We start from the raw sequence: 10,193 nt of genomic DNA, 5'->3' as shown, positions 1-10,193 counted from the left end.
ATTTTGGTTTTTAATAAGTTCCCACCCTGCTCTTTGTATTATAAACACTTCCCTTTTAAAAAAAACCCAACGCGAAATACTGCTTTTTTCTTTTTTTTTTTTTTAATCCATTTTCTCATCTCAGTCCTGCTGATCTCCTGCAGAATCTTTCAGCCCCTTCATGTCGACATGCACTGGCTGCAGTGTTGGTTGCATATTCTTGCTCTGGCCTGGTTTCCTGATAGTGACAACAGGGGACCATGCCTGCGCAATGTGTGTCAGCACAGCCACCTGTAGTCCCTTATCAGGGATGCCTGTGACAGGGTGACAACACAGGAGCACAAATGAGAGATCAGGACACAGTGTTGTCACCCCATAACAGGAATTGTCCTAATAAGGACCTTGGTGGCAGGATCCATGGGGATTATTATTAGGAAAGCTGCAGGCTTAGGAAGATGGAGAACAATTTTTAAATTGTGTTCACATTCCAAGATGTAAATACTTTAAATGTCTTCCAGGATTCAAAGAGGTTTGAAGGCATCGATATGGATTTCAAAGAGTTGGCTGACGATGCCAATAAGACGCCAAATGTGGTGGAAGCAACCAACAAGCCGGGGCTATATGAGAAGCTGGAGGACATCCAGGCCAGGTAGGGGATCCAAAATGGTTGTATGAGAAGCTGGAGGACATCCATGCCAGGTAGGGGATCCAAAATGGTTGTATGAGAAGCTGGAGGACATCCAGGCCAGGTAGGGGTAGGAGCGGCTTCTGGGGCCCCATCGTTGAACGGTGTGAACACCAAGCCTGGCGTTGAGGGTGCGTGTGTTCCGAAAATAAGATGTTTCTGATTCTTATGTTGGTTTTGTCGTTGACCCCCAGGTTGTCCTTGTGTGAGAAGGCCTTGGCCGAATATCTGGATACCAAACGTCTGGCTTTCCCGAGGTTCTACTTCATATCATCAGCTGACCTTTTGGACATCCTTTCCAATGGCACCAACCCTCAAATTGTGAGTACCTGTGTTTTTAAAGACAATCTGTCATTTTGCCCGTTCATTGAATAGCGACAGGTTCTCTTGAAGTCTACCCCCCGAAACCTACTGATACCTTCATTGGCCATGCTCTACATCTGCCACGGTTCTCTGGAAGAGTTCTAGGAATTGCCCCATACTTCAGGGTATGGGTAAGCGTGTCACCTTCTCCCCTCCTCCCAGGGTGCAGCGCTGAGGCCTAAGGGTCACCATACACCTTCAATCTGACCGTACAATCCTCTTTAGATGTAATATGAGGACCTACCTAATCAATCCAACCAATTTGTAGGGCAGGCCCTTGTGCTACATAACGCTTGGTAGAACTCTAGGCGACTGTCTGCGTGCACACCAGCGATGGCTGCGTGGCATTTCTCACGGTGGTTTTCCTGATGGTGACAATGTGAGCTGAAACAGCCACTTGTAGTCTCCATTGGAAGCTCATGTGATAGGGTGACAACGCAGGAGCACAGTTGGTAGACATGACATAACAGGAAGTGCCCGAACAAGGACCTTCATGGCAGGATCACCAGGGATTATGTAAATGAAGCTAGAGCTGGTGGAATAACATTAACATGAAAAAAGGTTCTATGAGATTTCAGTGGTTGGGTTTCCATCTCTGTGTAAGCTCTGACAATGGCCAACAGGAAGCTTATACGGGGTTGAGACCAGGGGTAGGCCAACGCCGGCTCGCCAGATGTGGTGGAACTACAGATCCCTTCATGCATCTCGCCTTAGAAGGCATGCGGCTGTTAGAGTCTTGCAGTGTCTTATGGGATTTGTAGTTGCACCACACCCGGAGGGCCGGAGTTTGCCTACCCCTGGTTTAGATCCATGGATCTGATGGACACACAGAGTTAAAGGGAAGCGTGACGCCAATAGGTGAGTTTGATGGTTGATTACTACTAAAGGGATGCCGACACTGCTCCTTTCCTCATTACAACACAGAAAGTCCACCCGATGATTATAACGGACCCAAGGCCCTCCCATTGCCTGTTGCCGGCAGCAGGTACACCAGAAACGCCTGTGAACTAAATGTACTTTCCGAGGCCTGAATTCTTCCGGTACTCTGAGACTTCGCCCATAGGCCTCCACTTGCTCAGACACCTGCAGCACACACACCCTCTGCATTCCTCTTCCCATAACGGATCTGCTTCCTCACAGGTCATGCGTCATCTCTCCAAATTGTTCGACAACATGGCCAAGATGCAGTTCAAGGACGGCGAATCGAAGAGCGCGCTGGGCATGTACAGCAAGGAGGACGAATACGTCACGTTCAACGGGCCCTGTGACTGCAGCGGCCAGGTTGGTGCATGGAGCAGGGACAGGGGTGGGCCGTGGTTCTCTGGAGGGGAATTCAGCGTGGAAGTTCTTATTTCAAGTGATTCTTGACTTAGAGGAATCCTTCCAATGGAGAAATATTGGAGGCCGCCATTTTCTTTTTAATGAACTTGGGTTGAAATTGTATCTGCCTGGAGGTCAGCCTTAATTTTTATATTTAATATTGGTTCAGCTCAGCCAAAACCTGTACGATGCTACTTTTTAACATTGAATGTCCTTCCTCAGGTGGAAATCTGGCTGAACCGCGTCCTGGACAGTATGAGAGACACCGTACGGCACGAGATGACGGAGGCCGTCACGGCGTATGAAGAGAAGCCGAGAGAACAGTGGTTGTTTGACTACCCCGCCCAGGTGAGGGCGCCAGCGAGGCGGCACTAATGGGGATGCGCCTGGTTATAACCTTTCAATGTTCTGCAGCATGACGGTCGTCACACATAGTTCAGCTACATCCTCGAAGGATCACATCGTCGTATGTTCCCTAATCATCTATCCCGGGGGAGGTCACAATGTTTTATGTTAAGATCTACTTTTCAAATGACGAGCTCAATGAGATCTGCCAACAAAAACAACACCTCCCTTGCTCTCTCTCCCCTGGCTGTCTCTTCTCGCTTTCTCCCCTGGCTGTCTCTCCTCGCTATCTCCCCTGGCTGTCTCTCCTCTTTCTCCCCTGGTTGTCTCTCCTCTTTTCCCTGGGTGCCTTTCCGCTAGCTCTCTCTTGGCTTTCTCTCCTCACTATCTCTCCTGGCTTTCTCTCCTGGCTGTCTCTCCTCTTTCTCTCCTCACTATCTCTCCTCTTTCTCTCCTGGCTGTCTCTCCTCTTTCTCTCCTGGCTGTCTCTCCTCACTCTCTCTCCTCACTCTCTCTCCCCTGGCTGTCTCTCCTCTCTCTCATGGTTCTCTCTCCTCTCTCTCCCCTGGCTGTCCTCTCTCTCTCCTGGCTCTCTTTCCCCTGGCTGTCTCTCTGCTCTCTCTCTCCTGGCTGTCTCCCTGCTCTCTCTCCTGGCTGTCTCTCTGCTCTCTCTCCTGGCTGTCTGTCCACTCTCTCTCCTCAATCTTTCCCCTGGCTGTCTCTGCTCGTTCTCTCCTGGCTATCTCTCCTTTCTCTCTCCTTTGGCTGTCTCTCCTTTCAGAGGCAACGCAAATCTTCAGCAGCTTCTTATCTGCTTCCCTGCTCATCACGTGTGCTGTCCTGTCCTCCTGCAGTGCTAGTGCGGCTGAATGTGTGCGATGCTGCAGGTAGTTTGGGGCGGGCCAATGTGGTAGATGCTGCAGGTGGGGAGGGTCAGGCCAATGTGGTGGATGCTGAAGCCGAGGAGGGGCGGGCCGAATGTGTCGGACGCTGCAGGCGGGGAGGAGCAGGACACCCCTCCCATCTGCAGCGTCCGACACATTCAGCCGCACTAGCACTGCAGGAGGGAGGTCGGGTCAGCGAGCTCTACCAGCATTAGCTTTGTGAATGACGGGTAGATTGTGATTGACCTAATGGGCACCCCCTGATCTGGCCCATTCCTCCCCAGCCTGACTGTCCCTAGACGCCCCCTTTTATTCATTGGATTTTAGTTCTTTCAGTCATGAAGGCTCAGTACCATATGTGGGTGTTACCTGCCCCTCCCACTAACCATGATCTCTCTGCATTGCATAAAATAAGCACAGTGACCCCCGTGTACAAGACTCATCCTGCTGTACTTCAGGCCCCACAACAGTTATAGGACTGGAAGCTATTCAGGTACAAATTGAACCATAGTCTGACCTGTGGACTCCCTTGCCCCGTCCCTCCTCCAGGTCGCCCTCACCTGCACTCAGATCTGGTGGACCACCGAGGTCGGCATCTCCTTCACCCGGCTAGAAGAAGGCTATGAGAACGCCATGAAGGAGTACTTCAAGAAGCAGGTCGGCCAGCTGAACACACTCATCACCATGCTGATTGGGCAGCTCTCCAAGGGAGACCGGCAGAAGATCATGACCATCTGTACCATCGATGTGCACGCCCGAGATGTCGTCTCCAAGATGATCCAGCAGAAGGTGAACCCCATTGGATGATTTCATAACTATTCTACTTCTAATGTTTTCATTGAAGTCGTATTTTTTCAATAATGAATCCAGATCACACATATACACATGGCCAGCAACACATTTCTTTACATTTATCCCCAAGCACTTACAGTCATCATGTTTCTGAACAGCTCCAACTCTCTCAGCTCAGCTTCTCTGAACTTCCTGTGTAGTACAAGATCGCAAGGGATAGGGATATTAGTATTAGTATCGGTGCCGATGCCGAGTATTTGGGTGAGTACTCGTACTCGCCCAAATGCTTGGATGCCTAGCACGATACTTTTGGTATGAGGAAGCCGGGGCACCGCGTCATTACACAGCGCCCGGCCTCCTGATTGGCCGCTAAGCCAGCTTCATGCTCCCTCGTCTCCTCATGACAAGAGAGCATGGAGCCAGCTTCCCGGCCAATCTAGATAGCCGACCCCATGCTTTATTGTCACCTAGTGATGAGAAGCATGTGGACGGCTTACCTGCTAATCGCAAAGCCGGGTGGCGAGTCATTACACGCCGCCTGGCTTCCTTAATGGGACTTCCAGCAACGGTATTCAGTATCAGCGAGTACCCAAAAACAAAAAATACCGGTATCGGCGCATCCCTCACAAGGGACAGAGCAGACTCCAACATCCATCCATCCAGCTTGGAGAAAAGAGAAGGGAGGAGGGGAGTAGCTTATCTTGCTGTGCCTATGTGTTTGACATAGGCACAGCAAGCAGGTAAAAAAGCTCCCTTACCTGTACTGAATCTGTTTGCCTGGAGTTGAGCTTTGAATTGCCATTTCTGATGCAAACCGTATGGCTAAATTGTAGCTTCCTCTATTGTCCATTGAGGGACGCAGCTCTGAGGAATTCTGAGACGTAAGGTTTATGCTGCTGCCTACGTCTCAGAATCCTTCAGAGCTGTGTCCCTCAATGGACTCAGAGAAAAGGATTTTACAGTAAGAACAAAATCATTTTTCCTCTATCGTCCATTGAGGGGCGCAGCTCTGCAGAATTCCGAGACGCAGGCAGCAACATAACCCTACGTCTCAGAATCCTTCAGAGCTGTGTCCCTCAATGGACTCAGAGAAAAGGATTTTACGGTAAGAACAAAATACTTTTTCCTCTATTGTCCATTGAAGGATGCAGCTCTGAAGGATTCTGAGACTTAGGGTTATGTTGCTGCCTGCGTCTCGGAATTCTGCAGAGCTGTGTCCCTCAATGGACGAATCAGAGAAAAGAACAAAATCCTATTTTTCAGGCAAATGAAGGAATTGGTAAATGTTAAAATAAAGTATCTGCATAAGTAGTGCGGAAGGTTTTGCAAAAATTGTATCAGGAAAGAGTTCCCACTTATCAGAAAGGGTAACCGCAAGGTCCTGCAAAGGTGTGACCTTACGGCGCGAGCCGCTCGATTTTTCCTGACGTGTGTCCTCATTTCACAGGTGGACAATGTCCAAGCCTTTGTGTGGCTGTCTCAGCTGCGACACCGCTGGGACGACGACAAGAAGCATTGCTTCGCCAACATCTGCGACGCTCAGTTCCGCTACTCCTACGAATATCTTGGCAACACTCCTCGGCTGGTTATCACGCCTCTAACAGATAGGTAGGTGACACGGCGCCATCGCCGCCAAACACGGCGTCCCTTTTATAGACAGCTGAGCTGTGCGTGAATGACGGTCCAGTGGCCAAAACGCCAACAGCTGCTCTGCAGAGTTTATGCAATAATAAAAAAAAAAATCACATTTAAATATCCCCCGTCAGGCAAAGACTGTTGTTTGGCAGGATGGACTTGTTCCATATAAAGGTTGTAAATGTGTTTGTTTTGCACGGCGTTTTACATGTTGTGTAGTAGCAACAATTAAACGTTCCAGTTTTGTTCACTCCATTTTTATTGCTCGCCTTTATTTGGGGTGTGAAACGGCGGGGGGAGGTTTCCACAAGAGAACCAAATACTGTGCAGAGCACTTGAGAAACATTTTACCCTTCATCCCCATGGAGGGTGTATTTTTATGGATGCATTTTAGCACCAAATTGAGGTGTAAATGTAGCCTAAAGGGCCATCATGTTTCCACATTTCCATGGGCATGGTGGGTGGAAATAGGTCTTGGTAGGTTGGTGGTAAAATGGTTTTAGGCCTTGCTGCCATACATTGCTCTTCATGGTTTTTATTAAATAGCTCCCTCAGGTGTGTCTTCCGTGTGTTTATAGGGTTTTAGCATTTATTCTACATCTGTGTTGGTAGGCCCTAAAGATTGGGCTACGATGTCACTGCATATCTGAATATTGGTCTATGACGTCAATGTATATCTGAAGATTAAGCTAAGATATCAATACATATCTGAAGAGGAGGTCATGAGATCAATGTGTATCTGAAGATTGAGATATGACATCAGTGCGTATCTGAAGAAAAGGCTATGACATCAGTGCACAGCTGAAGAGTAGGCTATGATGTCATTGCATATCTGAAGAGTAGGCTATGACGTCAGTGCGTATCTGAAGAAAAGGCTATGACATCAGTGCATAGCTGAAGATTGGGCTATGACGTCATTGCATATCTGAAGAGTAGGCTATGATGTCATTGCGTATCTGAAGAGTAGGCTATGACGTCAGTGTGTATATGAATAGTAGGCTATGACATCAGTGTGTATATGAATAGTAGGCTATGACGTCATTGCATATCTGAAGAGTAGGCTATGATGTCATTGCATATCTGAAGAGTAGGCTATGACGTCAGTGTGTATATGAATAGTAGGCTGTGACGTTAGTGCATAGCTGAAGATTGAGCTTTGACGTTAATACGTATCTGAAGAGTAGGCTATGACGTCATTGCATATCTGAAGAGGAGGATATGACGTCAGTGTGTATATGAATAGTAGGCTGTGACGTTAACACGTATCTGAAGAATAGGCTATGACGTCATTGCATATCTGAAGAGTAGGCTATGATGTCATTGCATATCTGAAGAGTAGGCTATGACGTCAGTGTGTATATGAATAGTAGGCTATGACATCAGTGTGTATATGAATAGTAGGCTATGACGTCATTGCATATCTGAAGAGTAGGCTATGATGTCATTGCATATCTGAAGAGTAGGCTATGACGTCAGTGTGTATATGAATAGTAGGCTGTGACGTTAGTGCATAGCTGAAGATTGAGCTTTGACGTTAATACGTATCTGAAGAGTAGGCTATGACGTCATTGCATATCTGAAGAGGAGGATATGACGTCAGTGTGTATATGAATAGTAGGCTGTGACGTTAGTGCATAGCTGAAGATTGAGCTTTGACGTTAATACGTATCTGAAGAGTAGGCTATGACGTCATTGCATATCTGAAGAGGAGGATATGACGTCAGTGTGTATATGAATAGTAGGCTGTGACGTTAACACGTATCTGAAGAATAGGCTATGACGTCAGTGCGTATCTGAAGAGGAGGCTATGACGTCATTGCGTATCTGAAGAGTAGGCTATGGCATCAGTGCGTAGCTGGAGATTAAGCTATGACGTCAATACGTATCTGAAGAATAGGCGATGACATCAATGTGTACCTGAAGATTGAGTTATTACATCAGTGCGTATCTAAAGATTGGGCTATGGTATATGAAGATGCTGAAGATAAATATTTTTTTTCTTATAAAGAAGATGCATAAATGTTACTTGTGCACTGAAAGATATACATTTTCTCTGGAATTCCTCTTGGAATATAGCCGTGCACTTCCTGGCATCTGAGGGTCCCTAGGCATTCCTATGTCTACAGCCTCATAGCTGTATATTTGGAGTGAGATTTGGTGTTGCTCAATGTTTTCTCTGCTGGAGGCTCTGTCATGAGGAAGCAAAGCCCTTCTTCTTCCAAGATGGCAACCCCCACACAGAAACACAGTAGTAATGGGGAATGGGAGAGTAATGGGGAAAATGGGGAAAATATCAGCTGCAGGGAAACCACCAGCAATACTTCTGACTGGTCATTTGCCAGCTTGTCCTTTGAGCACAGCTGTCACAGTTCAGGAGCCCCATTGCCCCAATGGATGTCAGAAGATGGGCTAGAGCTCCACGTCAGAGAACACCATTGTGACTCTGCTATGGAAATCCATTAGTGTTTGAAACGTACAACTTTTTGCCCCCAGGTGTTACATCACCCTGACCCAGTCCCTCCACCTCACCATGAGTGGAGCCCCTGCTGGACCAGCCGGCACCGGAAAGACTGAAACCACCAAGGACTTGGGCCGAGCCCTTGGAATTATGGTGTACGTCTTCAACTGCTCTGAACAAATGGACTACAAGGTAATGTGTCTGACTGACTGTAATGGTGGGGAGTCATCGTCTACGTAGGTTCTTTTCATCATACAATACCTTTTTGTCTTCCATTGTATCTTCCAGTCTTGCGGAAGCATCTACAAGGGCCTGTCGCAGACCGGAGCCTGGGGCTGCTTTGATGAGTTTAATCGGATCTCTGTGGAAGTCTTGTCTGTGGTGGCTGTGCAGGTGAGTAACGCGCCTCGTATATCCAATAATAAAGGTCCCATATAGTTCACATTAGTTTTAAAGTTATATAAGAAAAAATCAATCAGTGGTCTCCAAAATCCGAAGGGTTCAACCGCATGGGTAGATGTGAATCACTTAGCAGAATGAGAATAATGTCTTAATGACAAACGCCTGATTAGCGGCACATTGATTGCTCTGCAATTCTCTGACACCTTGTTGAGGAAAACAGACTTCAGCATTGTCATGAAGACTGATGGGAAGGGGCTCGAGGTCAGAGGCATTGTGGGAAATCCTCAGCCCTCTAAATGGCAAATTTTACAAATCTGAGACCTTTTTATGAACAGCCCGCAGGGTCCTCAAAGAGATGTTGAAGGTGTTGGAAAGGTCACTGTTTATATCGCTCGCTCTCCTGTCATTCCGGCTGCTACTCAACTGGATTTTTAACTCGCGTTTACCTGAAGAAGTAGCCGTGTAATTCGGGAATCTGAACATGAATTGTAAATGTGAACTTTAGCGGCAAGCAGCGTTTTTTTAATACCAGCAGATAATATTTCAAAAGGGGTGGCCTCACAGTAAAGTATTGTGCAGGAGTCCTGGGACCCCAAAACCTGAAATGAGTTGACTCCTTCCAGAGTCTAGCCCTGGTGTGTACAGACAACCATGGCTCCATCCATAGATACAGTAGGGTGAATCGGCTTTGTCACCTTAGAACAGGCAGTGTGTTACTGGCGGGATCACCATGTGTAAAAATCATGGAAAACGAATGCAGCCGCACATATGAGGGCTAGTAAGCTCCAGCATATTAAATCTTTTGTTTTTGGGTTTAGATACGCTTTAACTTTTGGGTTGCTGTCTCCCTAATAAACATGCAAGGAAGCTATTTTCTGAATAAACCAAGGACCCCCAGGAAGGAAAAAGAGGACTAAATCCTCAGTTGGTTGCCTCAGGCGGCTTCTCATTGGGGGTCGGCCGCAGTGTGCCATGTTGCTAAGGGCTCATAGCAACCTGTGACACTCTATGTGGCTTCCGACCCTGCTCACCAGTTGCCAGGAGTTAAGCGGGATGCTCTGGCTTGCTGAGCTCCTGGCAACCGGTGACGTCAGTGAGCTGGCTGGCATGACGGACAGGATGACAGTCCGGCATCCTTGTCCCTAAAACCCCCCCTCCCGAACTTAAAGTAAGCACAATGTTCCCGCTGTTCAGAAAGGGCTATTCCCTAACACCAACCCAACCCCAAACTTCTAGCACCCAGGGGCATATTTACTCCCTCTGCTGCCCCAAGGGCAGGTTCCTCAATGCGCCCCTCTACTCGCCAAATCCACCCCCCCCCCCCCCCCCC

The 10,193-nt window shown here is 47.8% G+C and overlaps 1 protein-coding gene across 1 annotated transcript in view; it reads left to right on the top strand.

The window, feature by feature from the left end:
* The first annotated feature begins 650 nt into the window (after positions 1 to 650).
* Positions 651 to 10,193, top strand: part of DNAH9 (dynein axonemal heavy chain 9) — a 121,174-nt gene continuing 111,631 nt past the window's right edge. Inside the window, exons 1-8 of the mRNA XM_018573472.1 lie at positions 651 to 678; positions 859 to 985; positions 2,168 to 2,308; positions 2,570 to 2,695; positions 4,126 to 4,365; positions 5,816 to 5,976; positions 8,497 to 8,653; positions 8,750 to 8,854. Coding sequence (XP_018428974.1) covers positions 2,171 to 2,308; positions 2,570 to 2,695; positions 4,126 to 4,365; positions 5,816 to 5,976; positions 8,497 to 8,653; positions 8,750 to 8,854 — 927 coding nt within the window. The 5' untranslated portion in view covers positions 651 to 678; positions 859 to 985; positions 2,168 to 2,170. The remainder of the gene's footprint in view (positions 679 to 858; positions 986 to 2,167; positions 2,309 to 2,569; positions 2,696 to 4,125; positions 4,366 to 5,815; positions 5,977 to 8,496; positions 8,654 to 8,749; positions 8,855 to 10,193) is intronic.

The sequence above is a fragment of the Nanorana parkeri genome, unplaced genomic scaffold, assembly GCF_000935625.1.
Source record: "Nanorana parkeri isolate BGI_ZX_2015 unplaced genomic scaffold, ASM93562v1 scaffold47, whole genome shotgun sequence".
Lineage (NCBI taxonomy): Eukaryota > Metazoa > Chordata > Amphibia > Anura > Dicroglossidae > Nanorana > Nanorana parkeri.
Note: the sequence above shows the minus strand (reverse complement) of the source record. Positions and strands in the feature narration are given on the sequence as shown.